The sequence below is a fragment of the Girardinichthys multiradiatus genome, chromosome 9, assembly GCF_021462225.1.
Source record: "Girardinichthys multiradiatus isolate DD_20200921_A chromosome 9, DD_fGirMul_XY1, whole genome shotgun sequence".
Lineage (NCBI taxonomy): Eukaryota > Metazoa > Chordata > Actinopteri > Cyprinodontiformes > Goodeidae > Girardinichthys > Girardinichthys multiradiatus.
Genome location: NC_061802.1, coordinates 47,114,921 through 47,137,961, shown reverse-complemented (window position 1 = coordinate 47,137,961; position 23,041 = coordinate 47,114,921). Strand labels below are relative to the sequence as shown.

The 23,041-nt window shown below is 43.0% G+C and overlaps 1 protein-coding gene across 2 annotated transcripts in view; it reads left to right on the top strand.

Moving 5' to 3' along the window:
* Window positions 1–23,041, top strand: part of trappc8 (trafficking protein particle complex subunit 8) — a 58,136-nt gene that overhangs the window by 20,342 nt on the left and 14,753 nt on the right. For both annotated transcript variants that reach the window (XM_047375185.1, XM_047375184.1), the window contains exons 14-24: window positions 648–753; window positions 1,355–1,549; window positions 3,180–3,352; window positions 3,470–3,535; window positions 6,843–6,948; window positions 7,188–7,345; window positions 9,003–9,436; window positions 9,940–10,096; window positions 10,198–10,294; window positions 11,723–11,791; window positions 11,866–11,921. In XM_047375185.1, coding sequence (XP_047231141.1) covers window positions 648–753; window positions 1,355–1,549; window positions 3,180–3,352; window positions 3,470–3,535; window positions 6,843–6,948; window positions 7,188–7,345; window positions 9,003–9,436; window positions 9,940–10,096; window positions 10,198–10,294; window positions 11,723–11,791; window positions 11,866–11,921 — 1,617 coding nt within the window. The remainder of the gene's footprint in view (window positions 1–647; window positions 754–1,354; window positions 1,550–3,179; window positions 3,353–3,469; window positions 3,536–6,842; window positions 6,949–7,187; window positions 7,346–9,002; window positions 9,437–9,939; window positions 10,097–10,197; window positions 10,295–11,722; window positions 11,792–11,865; window positions 11,922–23,041) is intronic.

The following is a 23,041-nucleotide window of genomic DNA, read 5'->3' as shown; positions in this document are numbered from 1 at the left end:
GAATGTGCAGCAATCACTTTGTAGCAATTACATCATCAACCAATATATTATTTTTATCTATTTGTAAGTTTTCTGTTGTAATTTTTGAAACCTAAATATTCTTTTTTCATTTGTACTTCTGCCAAGGATATTCTGTTTTTGTTGCTGTCTGTCTGTTTTCAAAGTATCTCAAAGTTCTGAACGGATTTGGATGAAATCTTTAGACAAGGTGTTTATTAGGACAAGGAACAGATAATTAGAGTTTGGTGGTGATGTGAAACACCATCTGGGCACAGGATTCTTTTTTTTAAGGATTCTTTATCATTTTACCGTTTACCATCATTGCCAGACCAAACAAATTGGAATTCCACATGGTTTGTGAGCCTGCCAGCAACTGACATGCAGTGGCATTGGTGGAAGTCTGCACTGTCTGAGTGATTTTCTAGTTCTTATTTTGTTTGATGTCAAAGAAGATCTCAAGACCCCTCCCAAGTGGGGTCCCATGCAAAACTTTGGGAGCCTACAATCATTATTGTAGGCTGGTCAGTGTCAACTTTATGTTTAGGTCTAAGTAAAAATTATGATGTTGAGATGTATGATTGTGGCATATGTGAACTGATTAGATAAAATTAGTTAAGCAGCAGGATTTTTTTGTTCCTTTTTCTTAGAGTGTGCTAGGAGAAAACGAAAGCTGCCCCCCCCAGCTGCCACTGCCTTACATCAATAGCTCTGCTACAAGAGTCTACTTAGGACATGAACGTCGCCTTGCAGAAGGTAACCCGTTGGTAAATCTTTCAAACGCCACTTGCTTGAATACATCAGCCATCAATCATTTTTAATCAAGTGTTCTATCAGTTAATCAATTGAATATGCAGGTATGTGTGTGTTTGAAAGTGACTAAAAACTTTTACCCAAAAGCTGTCTACTTATACCTACTGTACATTAAAAGCGACCCACCAGAATCATATGCACACCCATGTAAAAATCCAAATGTTCTAGAAAATGTTTCAATAAAAAAAGCGAACAGTCACCTTTATCTTGTTTGTCTGTCCAAGGTTGAGGATGCGAGTAGCAGCTACCTTCAGGCCTGTGTTTTTTATAATTGTAAGGCTATGTCAGGTTTGTAAATCTGAACCACTGTGTAACGCGGTGACCTGTGACAGTCAGAAATCTTTGATCGACAAGGTATATTTCCATGACATCATGTCAGTTCGAAAGCAGAATTCAGTTTGCTGGAAATGGAATGGGCCCACAGCTCTTGTTTCTTTTTCATATGCACATTTCTGCATGAATGAATTGAGATTTCATCTTAATACTAAAGTTATTTTTTGTATTTACAGCAACAAATGATTCACTATAATTCTATTTTTTGAAGGGGAGAAGCAGGCAGCTACTCACGTTTCCTTGGATCAAGAGTATGACCAGGATTTGTCAGTCTTGTGGTGCCAGCTTGAGGAGCAGCTTGCAGCATCTGCCAATCAAGGGGTTCTTCCGAGTAACTTCCAACCTACTCAGTGCTGTCTGAACAGTCAGACAGACAACCTCCATCACCCACTGGCTGTGGTTGAGGGTAAGGGTCAATCTGGGTCTCATTGAATGTTTTTAAAAGTTATTGTTACTGGTTTTCACTGAGGAACTAAATTAGAAGTAAATTGTTTTTTGGGGGGAAATTGTATTGCACCACTAAGACCTAAATAAAAAAACATCACATTATTGTATTTGGATACATTGTAGGTCTCTCACAGTGGGAAGGTTTAACAAAGAAACATGTTTGTCATGTTGTGATGAGGTTTGAAATGCTCTATCTCTCTATCATGAACTCCATCGACCTACCTTTTACCCTCCTTTCTCCCTTATCCGAGATTAGGTCGCAGAAGTAAACCAAACATTCCATTCCACAGAGACCCTCTCCAGCTCCTTTTCTCAAGGTGTTCCCAGGCTAGAAGACACATATACTGCTTCTATCACAATCTGGGTCTGCCACAGAGGCTTTTTCCAGTAGTAGGAGCCAAGAAAACCTCCAAAAGAACCCCAAGAAGCATCCTGATCAGATGCTCAAGCCACCTCAACTGACTCCTTTGAATGCAGCTTCTCTACATCTACAAGACCCCTCCTTGAAGACAAACCCTATTTCTAAGACCTACCCTGCCACCCTATGAGGGAAGCAGATTTTAGCCACTTGTATGTGGGATCTCGTTTAGGTCATGATCCCCATCTCATGACCATAGATGAGGGTAGGAATGTATATGAGCCAGTAAATCGATAGTTTTGGTTTTTGGGTCAGCTCTTTCCTCACCATAACAGAGTGAAGTGTCGTCCTCATTACTGCAGACAAGGCCCAAATGTGTTTATTTAACTGCTGCTCTAACTTGCAACAAGTTTTGAAAAATACACCAAGACACTTGAACTTCCCAATCTGAGGCAAAGACTGCCCCCTGACCCGGAGTGAATCTACCTTTTTCCATGCCTTCAGACTTGGAGGAACTGATTCTCATCCCAGTCGCTTCAAACTCTGCTGTGAACTGCGCTAGTGTCGTTGGAGGAGGTCATGGTTTAAAGACACCTAAAAAAAGTACCTAAAATCAGTACAGGGAACAAGCTCAACTATGTGCAGAAAATTCTGACACAGCTCTTGCTTTGTTCAAACAAGGTACCAAATAGCTCTTAAAACCCTGGCACCCTGTACTCAGGGGCACCCCCACAAAATGCCTCTGATGAGGCCTTCTCCAGCTCTACAAAACACATAAAGATAAAGATCTGGTCCACTGTCCCATAGCCAGGATGAAGACCACACTACTCCTACAGGGTCAGAGGTTCAAGCCTCTGTCTGAGCCTCCTTTCCAACGTCACTCTGAGTAAACTGGGCTGAGAATAGTGACGCCTCAATCCATGCAACATCGAAAAGGCTTGTCAATCCACACAGCACCACAATATCAAGAGACAGCGTCTCAGGGGCCAGGTGTGGATGAGTTCTGCCCTGGCCCCTGTTATTAGGGAGCTTTTTTTAACTGCCTAAGCAACCTCTACTGCAGTAATAGACCCACCTTTTTCTAATAGACACCCCACACCCCCCCACACCCAACCCCCCGCCCCAAACTCAACCCCCACCCTGCTAAGAGAAAAAAATAGTCTTTGGTGGTTAGACTGTCAGTGTCTCATCTCTAATGAATTGTACCTATACTCTGTGTGTTCCTCAACAGAACCAATTATTGTGGAGGTCACATTCAGGAACCCTTTGAAGGTTTCTTTGCTTTTGTCCAACCTCTCACTTCTCTGGAGGTTTACTATTGGCACACTTTCAGGAGGAAAGGAATCAACAAGTGAGCAATTAGGTGGAGAGATGATTACTAATGAGGACACTTCATCAGGCAAAGTGAGCATTCTGGTCAAATCCAAGGCAACAATTTCATTTTTTTATTCAGATTGACATTTAGATGCATGACTGAAACTTTCCATTCCCTTCAATATATTTGTGTTGTTATTGGCACAGAAAGATGAAATTGTCACAACTGAGATCATCCAAGAGTTTTTCCTGGGATCAGAAGAGACCAAAACCGTGAGTTGCTGTCTGATGAAACTAACTATTTTAGCATCCCTCGGGTTGATTTTATGATATACCATCAACCTTTAGAAACACTTATGTTAGTGTGTTCTACAATAAAGCAATTCTGCACTTAGCTATTAATAGTGTTTTTATAATCTCATTAGTTGTGTTAAAACAGGTATCATCAGATTTGTTAAATTTTGAAGATGTCATCCCTTAAACTACTTGTGCTGTCTAAAGGGACCTCAGAGATTTGACATTATTCCCCTTTCATGTCTCACAAAGTTCCACTTCAAGTATTTTGTGTTTTTTCAACTGACTCACAATAAGACAATAACAAGACTAGAATTTGGAATTATTACTTTTCTAACAAGTTTAAATAGTGCGGATGATGTGATTCTGAACTGAATTATTCTTTTTAAATTTTTGTACACTGATGATTGTTGCAGTCATCACTCTCATATCTTAACGTTTGCTGAAGACACAGTTATTCGATCCCTCCTCAGCAGTGATGACCCTGAACATGGGTCAGAGGTCAGGGAGTTCACTGACTGGTGTGAATCTTCCTTTTCAAAGTTTAACGTCTCCTGAACCAAAGAGATGATTGTAGTCTTTAGGAGGTACTATACAACAACCTGCAGTAACTTCTGACAAAAATGTCAAAGTTACAGATTAATTACCTGGAGTACTTGGAGACAGTGATCTATGACAGGCTGACCTTTGCACCCTATGTGAAGGATGTTCTTTTATCATAAGCTTTTTGGTTTTAATGTGGATTCCACATTAATGTGCATGTTTTATTCTGTTCTCACACATTGTCTGCTGGTTGGGACCTTTAACAGTCAAAGGTAGGAAAAGACTGCAGAATAGAATTAAATTATACACTCACCGGCCACTTTATTAGGTGCACCTGTCCAACTGCTCGTTAACGCAAATTTCTAATCAGCCAATCACATGGCAGCAACTCAATGCATTTAGGCATGTAGACATGGTCAAGACGATCTGCTGCAGTTCAAACCGAGCATCAAAATGGGGAAGAAAGGTGATTTAAGTGACTTTGAACGTGGCATGGTTGTTGGTGCCAGACGGGCTGGTTTGAATATTTCAGAAACTGTTGATCTACTGGGATTTTCACGCACTACCATCTCTAGGGTTTACAGAAAATGGTCCAAAAAAGAGAAAATATCCAGTGAGCAGCAGTTCTGTGGGAGCAAATGCTTTGTTGATGCCAGAGGTCAGAGGAGAATGGCCAGACTGGTTCGAGCTGATAGAAAGGCAACAGTAACTCAAATAACCACTTGTTACAACCAAGGCATGCAGATGAGCATCTTTGAACGTACAACACGTCAAACCTTGAGGCGGATGGGCTACAGCGGCAGCAGACCACACCGGGTGCCACTCCTGTCAGCTAAGCACAGGAAACTGAGGCTACAATTCACACAGGCTCACCAAAATTGGACAATAGAAGATTGGAAAAACGTTGCCTGGTTTGATGAGTCTCGATTTGAGCTGCAACATTCGGATGGTAGGGTCAGAATTTGGCGTCAGCAACATGAAAGCATGGATTCATCCTGCCTTGTATCAACGGTTCAGGCTGGTGGTGTAATGGTGTGGGGGATATTTTCTTGGCCCACTTTGGGACCCTTAGTACCAATTGAGCATTGCGTCAACGCCCCAGCCTACCTGAGTATTGATGTTGACCATGTCCATCTCTTTGTGACCACAGTGTACCCATCTTCTGATGGTTATTTCCAGCAGGATAAAGCACCATGTCATAAAGCACGAATCATCTCAGACTGGTTTCTTGAACATGACAATGAGGTCACTGGACTCAAATGGCCTCCACAGTCACCAGATCTCAATCCAATAGAGCAGCTTTGGGATGTGGTGGAACGGGAGATTCGCATCATGGATGTTCAGCTGACAAATCTGCTGCATCTGTGTGATGCTCTCATGTCAATATGGACCAAACTCTCTGAGGAATGTTTCCAGTACCTTGTTGAATCTATGCCACAAAGGATTAAGGCAGTTCTGAAGGCAAAAAGGGGTCCAACCCGGTACTAGCAAGGTGTACCTAATAAAGTGGCTGGTGAGTGTATGTAAAAACAGCTGGGATTAACCTGAGAGACCTCACTTACCTGTAGAAGACGAGTTCCACTCTAAAAGCAAAACAGGTATTGGTGCAACAGAATGAACCTTTCAGTGATGGCTTCCAGTTACTTCCATCTGGACGCAGGTATCTTCTTCACATGAGTAGGACGAATAGATTTTTCCTGCGGTCAAAAAATTTCTTACTGACCTTTTTAATATGACCCGATATGTTTTTATGCACTACTAGTAAGATGTTTTAGAACCACTTTCTCATTTAATGGTTTTCTTAATGTTTATGACTGTTTACATTGTACGTAGATTCTCACTGAATTCATCAAAACAGTGAATGAACACATCTGGAATTATGTAGCAAACAAAAGATTGTAAAAGAACTTCAAATACGTTTCATATTTTAGATTCCTTAAAGTAGCCGCCCTTAGCTGTGATGACTGAAATATTAACCTTTAGCCGTCTCTCCATGAACCTCTGGGAAGACTGTGTGTCTTTTATTCATACTGTGCTGCACAGTGCCATATATATATATATATATATATATATATATTTCTTTGCTTTCATGTTTAAATGTGTTCATGGTTAAAGACTTCTGATTATGCATAAAAATGTCTCTGATTTGATAAAGATAGAAAGCTTGTGAATTCGGCATGCTAGCTGACAAAATATAGACTTTTGGAAGAAAGAATCGTTTCCTAGTCTTCAAGAAGGAAACAACTCTGTCTTTTGACCCAAAGGATGTTGTGCCAATATTTCCTAGGCTTAATAGATGGTGGCTTGAGACTGAGTATGCTACCAGTGTGTGACCCCTGGACAAAGGAGAGACTGAAGTGTTCTGCCAGAGAAGAGAGATTGTTTATATCACTGATCACAGTGTGATTAAAGATCTTAGAACCTACTGGGCTGGACTGCACTTTCCCCCCACTTTTCATATTTTTTTCCCTCTAGGTACTTTACAAAGTCAATTCAGATTCCAAATCAAGTACGTCCATTCCAATTGATCCCAGTTATCAAACAATGGAGTCAGGTTGAGCTGAGTATTCTAAGCAGTAGGTCACTCTAAGCCACATTTGACTGAGATTACAGTGCAGCGCCCCAGCTAACCTGCTCTGTCCAGGGAACACAGATTTTTTGAGGACTTTCTTTAAATGTTTATGTCAAACATAATTTTGTTTTTTAAATTATAAATAATTTGGGTCTGTCACTTGGACCTCAGGCCCGGCTGAAGATGCTGCCACACAGAATGGGTCAGCTGAATATCGTAGGACTGATCTACAACCTGACTTCATCTCAGTTTGGAGAAACCTCTTCAAACACTGATGGTACATTTGTCCTGTTTCCACCCAGAGCTGCTGTAGATGTTGTTGGTTGCTTTTATACACAGCATTAGTGTTTTTGAATCCCAAAATACAGAGTTTGTTCTTAAATGTTGTCTATTTTTATTGTTTTATTCTTTAAAGAGAGAAGTATTCTGTTACAGATTTAACATGTTAACTATCTTTTCTTAAATAATTACATTATACTGCCAAACCAAATGGGTGTGGATTTTGTCCTGCATTAGGGCAGCAGATGTTAGACTCCATGATCATTCGTGGTAGACAAGACCTGAAGATCCAGGGCCCACGGCTTAACTTGACCAAAGAAGACAAGATGATGCTTCGACACGGTACAGATCGACGTTTGGAGCCCATCATAACTTCTCCTATGCCCCTAATGGAGGTAACTCTGAAACACTCATGTTGTCTTGTAAGATCAAAAGGGTCTAGTGAGTTAAAATAGTTCATTGTCTTTAATATTTGAACTAATTTTGCTGAAGGCTAAGCTGTGGCAATCTTTAGTTTCCACATTTTACCTGGAGCTTTTGCAAAAATTGAACAGTTTTTTTGCATCATTTTGTTCTCTTTGAACAACTCCTAAACAAGGTTTTACACCTGTTCAAATGTGTGTGTTTTTTGGTCATAGTGTTGCAAATTAGCAGGTTTAATTTGTTTTTGAATTTTGTACACTGTCTGGCCAAAAATAAAGTCGCCACAAAAAAAAAAAAAAGGGTCAAACACTAATATTTTGTTGGACCACCTTTAGCTTTGATTACAGCATTTGCTGTGGCATTATATTGATAAGCTTCTGCAATGTCACAAGATTTATTTCCAGCCAGTGTTGCATTCATTTTTCACCAAGATTTTGCATTGATGATGGTAGAGCAAAGCCTTCTCCAGCACATCCCAAAGATTCTAAATGAGGTTAAGGTCTGGACTGCGTGGTGGCCAATCCATGTGTGAGAATGATGTATCATGCTCCCTGAACCACTCTTTCACAATTAAACCCCGATCAATCCTGTCATTGTCATCTTGAAATACGGCCGTGTCATCAGGGAAGAAAAAATCCATTTATGGAATAACCTGTTCATTCAGTATATTCAGGTAGTCAGCTGACTTCACTCTTTGGACACATACTGTTGCTGAACCCAGACTTGACCAACTGCAGCAACCCCAGATTATAGCACTGCCCCCACAGGCTTGTACAGTAGGCACTAGGCATGATGGATGCATCACTTCACCTGCCTCTCTTCTTACTCTGATGCGCCCATCACTCTGGAACAGGGTAAATCTGGACTCATCACCATATGACCTTCTTCCATTGCTCCAGATTCCAATCTTTATGCTCCACAGCACATTGAAACCTTTTTTTCTGGTTAGCCTCACTGATGAGTGGTTTTCTTAAGGCTACACAGCTGTTCAGTCCTAATACTTTGAGTTCCCTTCACATTGTGCGTGTGGAAATGCTCTCACTTTCACTATTAAACATATCCTGGAGTTCTACTGTTTTTTTCTGCGATTTGATTTCACCAAATGTTTAAGTGATTGATGATCACGATCATTGAGGACTTTTTTCTGGCCACATTTCTTCCTCAAAGACGATGGGTCTCCAGTGTCCTTCCAGTTTTTAATGCGTTAGACAGTTCTTAACCCAATTTTGGTAGCTTCTACAATCTCCTTAGATGTTTTCTCTGCTTGATGCGTGCTAATGATTTGACTCTTCTGAAACAGACTGACATCTTTTCCATGACCACAGGATGTGTCTTTCGACATGGTTGTTTAAAAAGAAATGAGAAGCAACTCATTGCACCAGTTGGGGTTAAATAACTTGTTGCCAGTTGAAACATAATTGCCCATGCAGTAATTATCCAATGGGCGGTTTGTACCGATTTGCTTAGTTAAATCAAGGTGGCAACTTTTTTTTGGCCAGGCAGTGTTTGATGTACCGTATGTCATTGTGCAGATATATTGATAACCTTTTAAAATTGCTGCATGCTGCTGTACAAACCATTTGGATTATTTTCAACGTACCATTTTAATGTGTGTGTGTGTGTGTGTAGGTTTTCTTCCTGCATTTTCCCACTGCTCTGCTGTGTGGTGAGATCAGGAAAGCTTATGTCGAGTTCCATAACGTCAGTGCTGTTGCTCTGTGTGGCCTCCGTGTGGCATCCACCCACCCTGATTTCTTCACATTTGGCAGCCAGGCCACAACACCTTTCACACCTCCCAGCCCAGGCTCAGCTGAGAACTGCTCAGCCTATTTAACTTTTCCTACACCACACCGGCCAGGCTCGGTGTCCTCTGAGATGTTGGTTTCTGCCCCTGTTTTCAGTCAGCCATCTGGGGTAATGGAAATCCCCATACATGGCAGTACACTGGAACCAGGGGAGTCCATTCAGCTGCCCATGTGGCTCCGAGGACCAGACCAGGAAGGAGTCCATGAAATCAACTTTCTGTTCTACTATGAGAGCACAGAGAAAGGACTCAAAATAAGGTGAAAAATGTTACATTTGGACAGGACCTTTTTTCTGGTGTAATTTATGGGGAAGACTGTACAATTCACACAATGAGCAAAGAGACAGTTTTTAGTAGCACTGTGTCTAGCAGCTTCTGCTGTGCACACAACTTTAAGTTAACTCTTCTGGCATGTTTGTAGCAAGTTTGGTGTAAATTGGATGAAATTTGTTGAATGATTATTCTGAAAGCTTGACTTTATTCTAGTAAAATCCTGTTTTCATCTAGAAAGTCAACATGTAGTGATGGAAACATGGCTTTGCAATAGACCAGGTGTCTGTCCCTGCCTCACCTTATCATGAATCAAGAATCATTAATTGATGGGAAAGGTTTCGGCCTCCCAAAACATCACCTGGACTAAATGCTAACGGAGGAAAGATGGATTTATTAAATCCATAATATCAACATATGTAAGAACTTAAGTTCTGAATTGGCTCTGTATCTTTAGTGAATTTAACAGTCTGTCATCTCTTCCTTATAAAGTCATCGAGTGTTACGTCACACGGTGTTTATCTGCGCCAGTCGGTCTTTGAGTGTACAGGCCTCAGCCTGCCGCAGCAGTGCTTCTCCGCATCACTCTCTAGATGAAAAAGGCAGCGGAGCAACACTTGTTTTTATTGATGTGGAGAACGTAAATGCGGTAAGATGAACCACATCTCCGGTATACATTTGGTTTATGGACTTTTTTGTTTTTTTTACGTCATTTGTAATACCTTGGTTTATTTCCTTGACTTGTCCCAGAGTGAAAGTGGTGTCCGTGAGTTCCACATTGTCCAGGTGTCTAGCAGCAGTCAGCACTGGCGGCTCCACAAGTATATCAATCCAGGCAACAATTATGGTTAGTCTGTTAAACGGGATTATCTCTGCTTTTTTTATTATTGTAATTTTTTCTGTTTTCCTTTTGTATATATTTCTATGTACCAAAAGGTTCTACAGGCCTTTTACAATTCACACAAAGTATTATCAATGCAAGACAATTTATTCCATGCATCATGGGCTTATTTCCAACCAGTGAACACACCATAGATGATGTTAGGGTAAAGGACAGTTCTTTTATAAAATTAAGGATATTATATATTGATAAACTGTGCTCATCTTCTTCATGAGAGAGTCATATAACAGCAGTGTCTTCAGTCAGACCCGCTGTCATGCAGACCACTACCGGGGGTCCTTGCTGCCCGCAGCCATCAGCATCTTTAATAACTATTTGAAGAAACTTGGACAGTTTGAGTTACTATTATATTTAATTTTCCTTTGGGATTTAAAAAAAGTAGTTTTGCATTGAAAGTTGAATTATAGTGAGAAATCTGCCAGAAAACAGAACATAATTTAGATGATAAAAGAGTGAAGAAGAGTGAAGAAATGAATCCCAACTCTTTTTCTAACAGATGAGGTATTTGTAGTTGTATTTTCTCTTTAATGTATTGAATGTACATTGTTAGCCTCATAACATAATTGCCTAAGTCAGGCTTATTGTTACAATAGCACTTAAAAATGTGCATGCTGAAAAACTTTTTTTCTTTTTCGAAAATTGTCAAATATGACTATGAGGCTAACGACATATTTGAAGGAACCAATCACTTCTGAAGACTCCTCAGGGAGAAAGCCTTAGGTAAACTGTTCTGAGCTTTGGTGGATTGTGTGCGAGTTTTGTTGTAGCATTCTTTCATACTTCTGTATAACAAATAAACATACTTTACTATAAAGCTTTATTCTATAAAGACATTTTAATGCATTTAAACTGTCATGTATAATGTTCTTTCATCAAAAAAAGAATAAAAATGTTGCAAGGCTACAAGCATGTTTCCATGGTAACAGTGAGCACTTACTAAATAACACAATGATTCGATTTAAACATAAAATACAACTTCAGACTAGTTAATACTTGTGTAGTGCTCTAACCTTTGCTGTCCACCAGCCCACATGGTGGGTCTCCTTACACATGATTTCAAACCCCACATTGCATCTGACTTCGATGCACAAATATACAATATTGACAAATACTGAACTATATAACAAAGTTTGTGTAAATAGTTGAATGTAGAATGGGTTATAAAATAATTTAACAATAACAAAATCTTTCTAAATGATTCAGCTGGTTTCATTAACTTAATTCATTTTGGTGTTTTGAAAGGTTCAAAGATAAAGGTCACATGATCCATCCTTGAGCTTTTAATCTTTCTGTTAGTAATAGATATGATATTTTCTCTACTCAGTTTGGCAGCATTATTTAACACCTTGCAATGCCTTCCATTTTTCTCTCCAGATTGCAGACTCAGCAGTCAAGAAAGAGCCAAACTTTGTTTTAAGGCTATGCAATGCAAATCCCACGAAGGTAATTTCTTTTCAGTCCCACTAGCAATAATGGATTTACTCTTTTAAGCACAGATTTAACCGTTTTCTTCCTAGGCTCTGATGCTGTAAAGAAATACACTTTCGCAGACCTGAATCTTGGAAATGAACAGGTAAGATCAATTTCATTCCTTAATTGTTGATGGAGAATTGGATCCCTGTATACATCACTCAGGGTGGTTAAATGAAATTAGATGTTTGCGGTGTTACAGATAGAAAAAATCAACTTGCTGACATTAAAGAAAAGAAAACCTCCTTATTTAGGTGGATAAGGTGGTGGGGGAATAGCCACAGATCAGCAATATTCATCCTTTAACCATGAAAATCAATGGTAGACTGGATATTGAAAATAATTGGCATATAACTGCTGTATTTAAATGTGCAGAAATAGAAAATAGCATGTATAGAGATGATTTGCCCTTTGCATTCTAGGATTTTCCTTTGAATAACTTGACTAAAACTACCTAATAATGTCATGGTTCAAGAAGAATTTAATATGCCCAAAAATAAGGATGCAATTAAATGAAAGTGTCTTTATATTATTTGGTCCTCCTTTAGTTTTGTTAGCTCGAAAAATGCTAAATAATCTTCAAAGTTAAGTGTACTATTGAGATTATGTATGAAAGCTGAATCCCATTTCACTCCGGCCACTCTTTGATTATTTCCCAGTCAGTGAGAGGCTTTTTGTGTTCTCCCAAAATCCACTGTTTTCACAGTGAACACTTGTATACTCACTGTTGTGCTGTAAGAGACCGTATGCTTCTGTCCATTCATCTTTTAAATGTGTGATTTTTCATAGTCCCCTTTTCATATTTTTGATGAAGCCATCTTCTTTTACTCACTCATCTGTGCACCAAGTCATTGTACAATCAGCAAGCGTGAGCTCCCAGTAACTTAGCAACCGGCATTCAAGGACCCGCATAGCTTCTTTATTGTCGTTTTCTGGTGGTTGGCGTACAACGATTACTGCCACCAGTTGGCTTGGACTGTGGAGCAGAATGTCGCTGACCTACATAGATGTCCGTGGCGCCTGTTCAAAAGTCAGAGGCGGCAGCCGGCAGGAATAAAATGTTTACATCTACAAAGTAAATGAGAAAATGCTTTGCCGTTAGGCTAGCAGCAGCCCTGACTGAAGCAGCTCATTGCCTGACTTGCATCACGTGTAGCCCGGGGCCAGACGCTCCGCAGGGCTATACCGCTGGCTGTCCCAATACCCACGCTACACCCCAATACCCACGCTACACCCTACGCCCCTCTATGAAGTGTGTACTTTGTACAAGTGCATGTAGGGGTTGAAGTGCGCAGGTTACAAGCGTGGAAAATTGGGACAGTAGGGGTTACGTCATCGACTTGCACCTCTGCACCGTAACTGCAACATCAAAAAGGGTGGGAACCAGTGCTGTTTTCACAGTCTTGCTGCTAAAAAAAATATTTAAAACAGCAACAAGCAATTGTTTTGAAGAGAAGAAAGTGCAGGAAGCGAAGGAGGCTTATACACCAGACTCTCACCACGACAGTGTTTATTTCAATTCAATTCAAAGATACTTTATTGATCCCCGAGGGGAAATTAGAATTCCAGTACAACCAATCGAAACATACATCATGACACAAGACAATGGGAGGACGGGTCACCGAGGCTTTGCTGCCCACTCACAGGCGCTGCCCTTGCTAGATGAGAAAAGAGACCACATTAGGTAAGTAGAGGGAAAAAATCATATTTCACTCTTTATCCTTAGCACGATACAGTTTGAGATTGCAAAAAACCTCAGCACAAAGAAGTAACAAGTTTACAAAATAACATCATGCCGGGAATGGTGAAGGTGGGGTGAGGGGTGAATATGTTTATCTTGAGCATGTGTGTGTGTGCAAGTGAGTGTGTGCAAGTAAGTCCATGAAGCACTGTCACAGAGGCCATTGTCCTTGATGGTACGATGGAATGTTCATCAACTGGCCACAAAGTTCTGAGCAGGTCCACAGATGTCCTCAGGAAAGGGAGGGGGCAGAGGGAGCAGAGTGTCATGTTTACATGACTTCCAGGAGAAGTTGAAGATAGCCAGCCATCAAGGCCGTGCAGGGGAGCCAGATTCAGAAAAACAATGACCAAATCCATAACTCACAAATTGGAAGATATGCAAAAAGAGGCTCCAAAAAGAAGACAAGACAGAGCTGAAGCAGGGCAGATATGGAAGCGGTGCGGGAGACAGAGAAAAAGCGTCCTCCTCCACCGAGAGCAGAAAGGTATTTAAGATACTCCGCCTTCATTTGAAAGGTAACTTCAGTGTTATGACCTACTGACTGCCCAAACTCACTCTGAACCCAGTGGTATCTTACAATGTTGAGCCTGGAAAACCAGTAGAAAAATATATTTGTCAGCTTGCTGTCTAAAGTTTACGGAGTTCTTATTATTCTGATTTGATGGCTGGTTACGTTGACGGTTGTGATTGGTTTTTGCTCAGAACGTCATCTGCAGCAGTGAATTGTGGGTATATACTTCGGCGAAGTCCACTTAGATGCGGGCTTCGCCAAAGGGCGGATGGGGGGCACAAAGGGGGCGGGGCTAAGGACGACTCTGGAAAATTGAGACACACTACGCACTCGAACCCATCAATGGGAACGCGCAATTCAGGGACACAAGGTTGGAAGTGCGAGTATTGGGACACAAGATGCGGCGCAAGTGAAGTTGAACACTTGTGAATTAACTGATCTGCTAACAGTCTTGGCAAACTACTTTCCAGAATATTATTACAATAAATGTAGACAAACATTATTTATTTACCTGTCACAAAATGTGCACTGCACACTTGGGTGTGAGTGAGGTTCAAGCTGTCCAAAACCGCATAGGATATTCGATTCAGCCACAGGAGTCGACGTTGTGTACTCAGTGTTTATGTTTTCTCACAATGATTTTCAATCACGGTTGTCATAAAATGTTGATTTCTTAGTAAGTGCTCCTATTTCACACCTTACAAACCAACTGCCATCATGGCTGAGGAAAAAAAGATAAACAGCTTTGTGTTCTCAAAAATGGTCTTGGTTTTGTTTTAGGGCTTACAATAAACTTTACAATATATACACATCAGAGCACACAAAACTGATTCAGGAATTGTCTTTCTGTCTAAAATATAATATTTCTTATTCACTTTAAACATTCTCAGATAATATTGGATTTTTGTTTGTGCTATAAGCCAATATTATATTGCCATACTGACAACATTAAACGATGAAAACGATGTGGGCTACATTGATAATTGGTGAACATTTTGGGGAAAACCTGGTCTGATCCGGAGAGACGGTATCCATCCCACTTTGGATGGAGCAACTCTTCTTTCTAGGAATCTGTCCGAATTTATTAGTTCTCTAAAACTGACAACCCTGGGTTCAGACCAGGAAGCAGGGTCGTAGTTTAAAACTCCTCTCTGCAGCTTCTGTACTGCTACCCACCCATTACCCTATTAAGACAGTGTCTCACCCACAGCCAATATTAAATATATTAAAAAATAATCTAAAAGGAGGAATCCATGAGAATCTCAGAAAAATAAGCTCAGAAAAGAAAAATAAAACAATAAAATGTGACTTATTAAACATAAGATCTCTCTCTTCAAAGACGTTGTTAGTTAATGACTTGATTTGTGACAATCAGATTGATTTATTTTGTCTCACAGAAACCTTGTACTCGTACTCGTTGTCTTCCGCTTATCCGGGACGGGGTCGCGGGGGCAGCAGAGACGCCCAGACGTCCCTCTCCCCAGACACCTCCTCCAGCTCCTCCAGGTGGAGCCCAAGGCGTTCCCAGGCCAGCCGAGAGACATAGTCCCTCCAGCGTGTCCTGGGCTGTCCCCTGGGCCTCCTCCCGGTGGGACGTGCCTGGAACACCTCCCGAGGAAGGCGTCCAGGAGGCATCCGGTATAGATGCCCGAGCCACCTCAACTGGCTCCTCTCGATGTGGAGGAGCAGCGGCTCTACTCCGAGCCCCTCCCGGATGGCCGAGCTCCTCACCCTATCTCTAAGGGAGTGCCCGGCCACCCTACGGAGGAAGTTCATTTCAGCTGCTTGTACCCGGGATCTCGTTCTTTTGGTCATGACCCAAAGTTCATGGCCTTCGGTGAGGGTAGGAACGTAGACCGACCGGTAAATTGAGAGCTTTGCTTTTCAGCTCAGCTCTCTCTTCACCACAACGGACCGGCACAGTGCCCCCATTACTGCAGCAGCCGCACCGATCCGTCTGTCGATCTCCCGCTCCTTTTTTCCCCCACTTGTGAACAAGACCCCAAGATACTTAAACTCCTCCACTTAAGGCAGGCACTCCCCTCCAACCTGAAGAGGACAAGTCACCCTTTTCCGGTCGAGTTCCATGGCCTCGGACTTGGAGGAGCTGATCTTCATCCCAGCCGCTTCACACTCGGCTGCGAACCGCCACAGCGCATGCTGTAGGTCTTGGCTAGAGGGAGCCAGCAGGACCACGTCATCTGCAAAAAGAAGAGACGAAATCCACTGGTCCCCAAACCCGACCCCCTCCGGCCCTTGGCTGCGTCTAGAAATCCTGTCCATAAAAGTTATGAACATGACCGGTGACAAAGGGCAGCCCTGCCGGAGTCCAACATGCACCGGGAACAGGTCCGACTTAGTGCCAGCAATGCGGACCAAACTCCTGTTCCGCTCGTACAGGGACCGGATGGCCCCTAATAAACGGCCCCCAATTCCACACTCCTGGAGCACCCCCCACAGGGCATCACGAGGGACACAGTCGAATGCCTTCTCCAGGTCCACAAAACACATGTGAACCGGTTGGGCAAACTCCCATGAACCCTCGAGCACCCTGTAGAGGGTATAGAGCTGGTCCAGTGTTCCACGGCCGGGACGAAAACCACACTGCTCCTCATGAAGCCAAGGTTCGACTATCGGACGGACTCTCCTCTCCAATACCCTGGCGTAGGCCTTACCATGGAGGCTGAGGAGTGTGATCCCCCTGTAGTTGGAAAACACCCTCTGGTCCCCCTTCTTATGAAGGGGGATCACCACCCCAGTCGTCCAGTCCAGAGGCACTGTCCCCGTCCGCCACGCAATGTTGAAGAGGCGTGTCAACCATGACAGCCCAACAACATCCAGAGACTTGAGGTACTCAGGGCGGATCTCATCCACCCCCAAAGCCTTGCCACCGCGGAGCTTTTTAACCACCTCGGTGACTTCAGCCTGGGTGATGAAAGAGTCCAGCCCCGAGTCCCCAACCTCTGTTTCCACCACAGAATGCGTGATGGCAGGATTGAGGAGATTCTCGAAGTACTCCTTCCACCGCCCGATAATGTCCTCAGTTGAGGTAAGCAGCCTCCTCACTGCTTCCCCCTCCTGAGGCGCCAGACAGTTTGCAAGAATCGTTTCGAGCTCAACTGGTAGTCCTTCTCTATGGCCTCACCAAACTCCTTCCAGGCCAGAGTTTTTGCCTCTGCCACACCCCGGGCCGCAGCACGCTTGGCCTCACGGTACCCATCAGCTGCCTCAGGAGTCCCAGGAGCCAACCACAGCCGATAGGACTCCTTCTTCAGCTTGACAGCAACCCTTACTGCCGGTGTCCAACACCGGGTTCTGGGATTGCCGCCGCGACAGGCACCACAGACCTTACGGCTGCAGCTACGGGCAGCAGCATCGACAATAGATGCGGAGAACATGGTCCACTCGGACTCTATGTCTCCAACATCCCCCGGGATCTGGTCAAAGCTCTCCCGGAGGTGAGAGTTGAATACATCCCTGGCCGAGGGCTCCACCAGGCGTTCCCAGCAGACCCTCACTATGCGCTTGGGCCTGCCAAGTCTGTCCGGCTTTCTCCTCCTCCAGCGGATCCAACTCACCACAAGGTGGTGATCAGTGAACAGCTCAGCCCCTCTCTTCACCTGAGTGTCCAAAACATGCGGCCGAAGGTCTGATGATACGACAACAAAGTTGATCATCGACCTCCTGCCTAGGGTGTCCTGGTGCCAAGTGCATTGATGGACACCCTTATGTTTGAACGTGGTGTTCATTATGGACAATCCGTGACTAGCACAGAAGTCCAAAAACAAAACACCACTCTGATTCAGATCGGGGAGGCCATTCCTCCCGATCACGCCTCTCCACTTGTCACTGTCATTTCCCACGTGGGCATTGAAGTCCCCCAGCAGAATAATGGAGTCCCTGGGAGAGGCACTATCCAGCACCCCCGACAAGGACACCAAGAAGGCCGGGTACTCCGCACTACTGCTCGGCCCATAGGCCGAGACGACAGTCAGAGACCTATCCCCAACCCGAAGGTGCAGGGATACGACCCTCTCATCCATTGGGTAAACCCCAACACGAGACGGCTGAGCTGGGGGGCAACAAGCAAAACCACACCAGCCCGCCGCCTCTCCCCGTGGGCCACTCCAGAGTAGAAGAGAGTCCAACCCCTCTCAAGGAGATGGGTTCCAGAGCCCGCGCTGTGCTTGGAGGCGAGCCCGACAATTTCTAGTCGATATCTCTCGACCTTCCGCACAAGCTCAGGCTCCTTCCCCCCCAGCGAGGTGACATTCCACGTCCCTAGAGCCAGCCTAAGCATCCGGGGATCGGGCCGCTGAGGTCTCCACCTTCGTCCGCCACCCATTCCTCTTTGCACCGGTCCCTCACGGTTCCCCCTGCAGATGGTGGGCCCACTGGGGGATGGCCTCGCGTCTCTCGTTCTGGCTTGGCCCGGCCCGGCTGGGTCCAGCGAGTCCCGACCCCAGGCCTGGCTCCAGGGTGGGACCCCGGCTCCGCCATACCGGGCGACGTCACGTGCCTCGATATTTTTGTCCTCATGAGGGATTCTTGAACCGCTCTTTGTCTGACCCATCACCTAGAGCCTGTTTGCCATGGGAGACCCTACCAGGGGCATTTAGGCCCCAGACAACATAGCCTCTAGGATCATTTGAGCACTCAAACCCCTCCACCACGTTAAGGTGGCAGTTCAAGGAGGGCCTCACATAAACCTATTATTATTAAACCTATCCAATTATTTAAACTTCCACATACCTTGAAATACTGGGCGAGGAGGAGGAATAGCTACCATCTTTCAGTCCAATTTATTGATTAGTCCCAGACCAAGTAATAGCTACAACTCTTTTGAATATTTAATCCTTAGTTTTCCTCATCCAAATTGCAAAGCACTAAAACCACTTTGGTTTGTTGCCTTGTACCGTCCACCATTCTCATTTTTTAGATCAGTTTTCAGACTTCTTATCTGATTTAGTGTTAAATACATAAGGTTGTTATAGTGGGGGATTTTGATATTCATGTGGACACTGAACGTGATAGCCTAAATATAGCTTTTAATGCAATTTTATACTCAATTGACTTTGCTCAAAACATTAGCAAACCTACCCACCTTTACCTTCATTCTCTCGACCTTGTCCTGACATTTGGCATTGAGTGTAAAGAAATAACAATATTTCCTCATAACCCTGCCCTGTCTGACCATTTTTTTAAATGCCTTTGAGTTTAATTTAACTAAGTACTCTACACCTTAAATAAAATCTCATTATAGTAGATCATTGTCAGACAATGCTGCAACAACCTTTAAAGAATCTGTTCCATTTTAAATGTCCCCATCATCATTGAAAAACACAGATGAGGGCAATAATTTTGTTTCTGTCCCTTCACAAATTGATTCTCTTGTTCATAGAGTTACTTCCTGACTGCGTGGTGTATTAGCTTTTTTTTTTCAAGGGGGGCTGCATTGTCTAACTAGAAAATTTTGGAAGAAATTTAGACGGGGCCTGCCTCTTGGTGCGTGCTTCTCGGACCGGAGCTTGCTATTTTTATTAAAATTCATTGTCTATGCTATTATCAGCTTAAAATATTACTAGTAACTCTGGAAGACTGAGGCTTTTATTTTGAAATTTTCAGTAAGCCTTATTTGAAAAGGCCAACACTGGGTGAGCTCCAATATTAGTGTGAAGCCCAGTGCTGCAATCATCTATTGTTTAAAATGTAAAGTCTTTTATTTTGTAGAGCATGTTTTGTCTTATTTTGAAAGTCCAGTATAGTTGTCCTTTCAGGCCTGGGTTAGTTCCATTAGTTAAATAGAACCCGCTTGCTATTTAAAAATAATTTTCTATGCACTTGTCAACTCACAAAATCCATAGTAACTATGGAAGGTGTGGGCTTTTATTTTGGAAATTTCAGTAAGCCTGTTTCAAAGGACCAGCATAGTCCCATTTCCATCACTGGGGGAGCTCTAACAGTAGTGTGAAGTCCACTCCTGCAATCATCTATTGTTTAAAGGCTTTTATTTTGTAGAGCAGGTTTTGTCTTATTTTGAAAATCAAGCATGGTTGTCCTTTCAGGTCTGGGTTATTTCTATTAGTTATATACAACATGCTTGCTATTCTAAAACCATTGTGTATGTTATTATAAGCTTTAAATAATCATTAGCAAGCATGGAAGGGTGATGAAAGAAATTGACCTTTAGGGTCAATCACTGTTGTCTGGGTGTTGGAACAGCAGTACATGCTGTTTAAGTACCCCACACAACATGGCCGCCATGTAGTTGCCTCCTATGAAGATGGTCAAAGGGTTAGGGGTCGGGTCAGGTTTAAGCCATAGAAATGACTGAAAATCAATGAAAGTCAATGCAAAGTCCTCAGAAAGATAGTAATCCATGCATGCGTGTGTGGGTGTGTGTCTGTGGGTGTGTGTGGGTGTGTGTGTGTGGGTGTGTGAGACACAGAGAGGCAGAAAGAAAGAAAGAATCACATCCAGACATATACAGTAGGAGATACACAAAGCTATAAATAGAACAGTGAGGAATGAATCAGCCAATCAGCAAAGAGCGTCAGTGTAACTTGACACCTGCTGTTTCTCACTCACGCAGCACCTCACTCTGTGTCTCCCCTGGCCTGGTTTTATAACATGGAGGCGCATGCTCCCGAATGACTGACCATAACTTGGAAACCGTAGGGGCGATCGATGTCATTCTAGGACCGTTTTTATCAGAACGGACAGGGGATCGAGAATATTAACACATTTGTGTTGAAAATATAATAATAAAGGCACAACACAAGGTGAAAAGAGAGGGAAAATGGAGAAAAAGACCAAAATGCCTGAATATGCTCCCGAACAAAGTTTAAGTTGAGGCTGCACGGTGGCGCAGTTGGTAGCACTGTTGCCTTGCAGCAAGAAGGTCCTGGGTTCGATTCCCGGCCTGGGGTCTTTCTGCATGGAGTTTGCATGTTCTCCCCGTGCATGCGTGGGTTCTCACCGAGTACTCCGGCTTCCTCCCACAGTCCAAAGACATGCCTGTTAGGTTAATTGGTCACTCTAAATTGACCGTAGGTGTATGAATGAGTGTGTGCATGGTTGTTTGTGTGTTGCCCTGCGATGGACTGGCGACCTGTCCAGGGTGTACCCTGCCTCTCGCCCATAGACTGCTGGAGATAGGCACCAGCTCCCCCGCGACCCACTATGGAATAAGCGGTAGAAAATGACTGACTGACAAAGTTTAATATCTCGGAAACCGTATAAGGTATTTGAATAATTTTTAAACTGTGGTCGACAGCCATCCCTCGTCCCCAATCATGGAGATTTTCATAGCTCTATGTCATTCACAGTATAAAATATGATTATGGAAATAAATGGTGTCACTCATGGATTACAGGTCAAGCTCTCATTGAAAATACATGGGAGAAGGCCTACAGAAAACTACTGACTCTTGGTGATCGAGGGGTGTTTGACAGAAAACTATGAGACTTGGAACAATTTTGAAGTTATTGTGTGAAAGCAGAGGCCCGGCACTACAAACTGACCGAAAATTGTGACTTTAGAGCAAAATCTGTGGCCGTGAGTGCCAGTTAAAAATCATTTTTCCTTAAAAAATCCCCTCTTTTTACACTCTAGTAACTGCCATCTCCACTGTTAAGAGTGTGATTTTCTCTCAAACTTTGTGTCGCTTGGAGTCTAATTTTAGAGAAACCGTAGCAGTTATCAACAAACCGTTTTAATTTCTGAAGAGCCGGCGGATTTTCCTACAAACTGAAAGTCAAACTGTGTTTCTAGGTGAAAGTATGGCAATACAGTAGAGCCTCAAAAACAGTGAATTTTGGGGATTCCTTCCGCCCCTGACTCCATTCATTCCTATGGGATTTTGGGGCTCGGTTTCTCGTTAATCACGTCGCCATGGTAACTCGAAACGCCAATAAAAGTAATAGCACACCTCACGGGACCGAGCCGGTCGTTTTGATATATATATTGTGGGGGTGCACGCTGCGGTTCGGGCCGCATTAATCTGGACGGAAGAAAAATAATAAAGAGTCCAGTTTAGAGGTGTATAGTAATAGGTGCCTCCATGCAATGCCTCCTATGCATTGCTATGGCAGGCCCCAATTATTCACAGGAGAGTGGCTCCCTGGTTTAATTCAGAGCTGTGTATTTTAAAGCAAAATGTTAGAAAATTGGAGAGAAAATAGCGCTCTACACATCTAGAGGATTACTACTTAATCTGAAAAAATAGCCTACTATTGTATAAAAAGACACTTTGCCACACTAGAACAGCTTATTTCTCATCATTAATAGAAGAGAAGAAGAATAATCCTAGGTTTCTCTTTAGTACAGTTGCTAAACTTACACAGAGTGATAACTCTGTTGAGCCATCCATTCCTCCAGCTCTCAGCAGTAATGACTTTATGGGATTCTTTTAAAAATAATTTGATTCTATTAAAAATAAAATCATTGGCAAATTCCCGAACATGATTCCTTCATCCTCAGTAAGTGAGGCAGCATCGGCGATAACTGTAGAGTCCGATCTGTGTTTGGGCTGCTTTGATCCAGTGGAGCTTCCAGAGTTATCAAAAATATAAGCTTCATTGAAACCTTCAACTTGTATGTTTAGACCCAATCCGAACCAAATGATTTAAAATGTAGGTTGCAGTCTAGTGTTCCCTTTGATCACCAGCCCCATTCTAGATATGATTAATCTATCCGAAGTACATGGATACATACCAAGGGCTTTTATGGTAGCTGTAATTAAACCTTTACTTAAGAAACCTTCGCTTGATCAAGATGATTTACAAAATTTCAGACCTATATCCAATCTTCCTCCTTGAACATGGTGGAGGGGTTTGAGTGCTCAAATGATCCTAGAGGCTATGTTGTTTTCTGGGGCTCAAATGCCCCTGGTAGGGTCTCCCATGGCAAACAGGCTCTGGGTGACGGGTAAGACAAAGAGCGGTTCAAGACACCTTCATTAGGACCA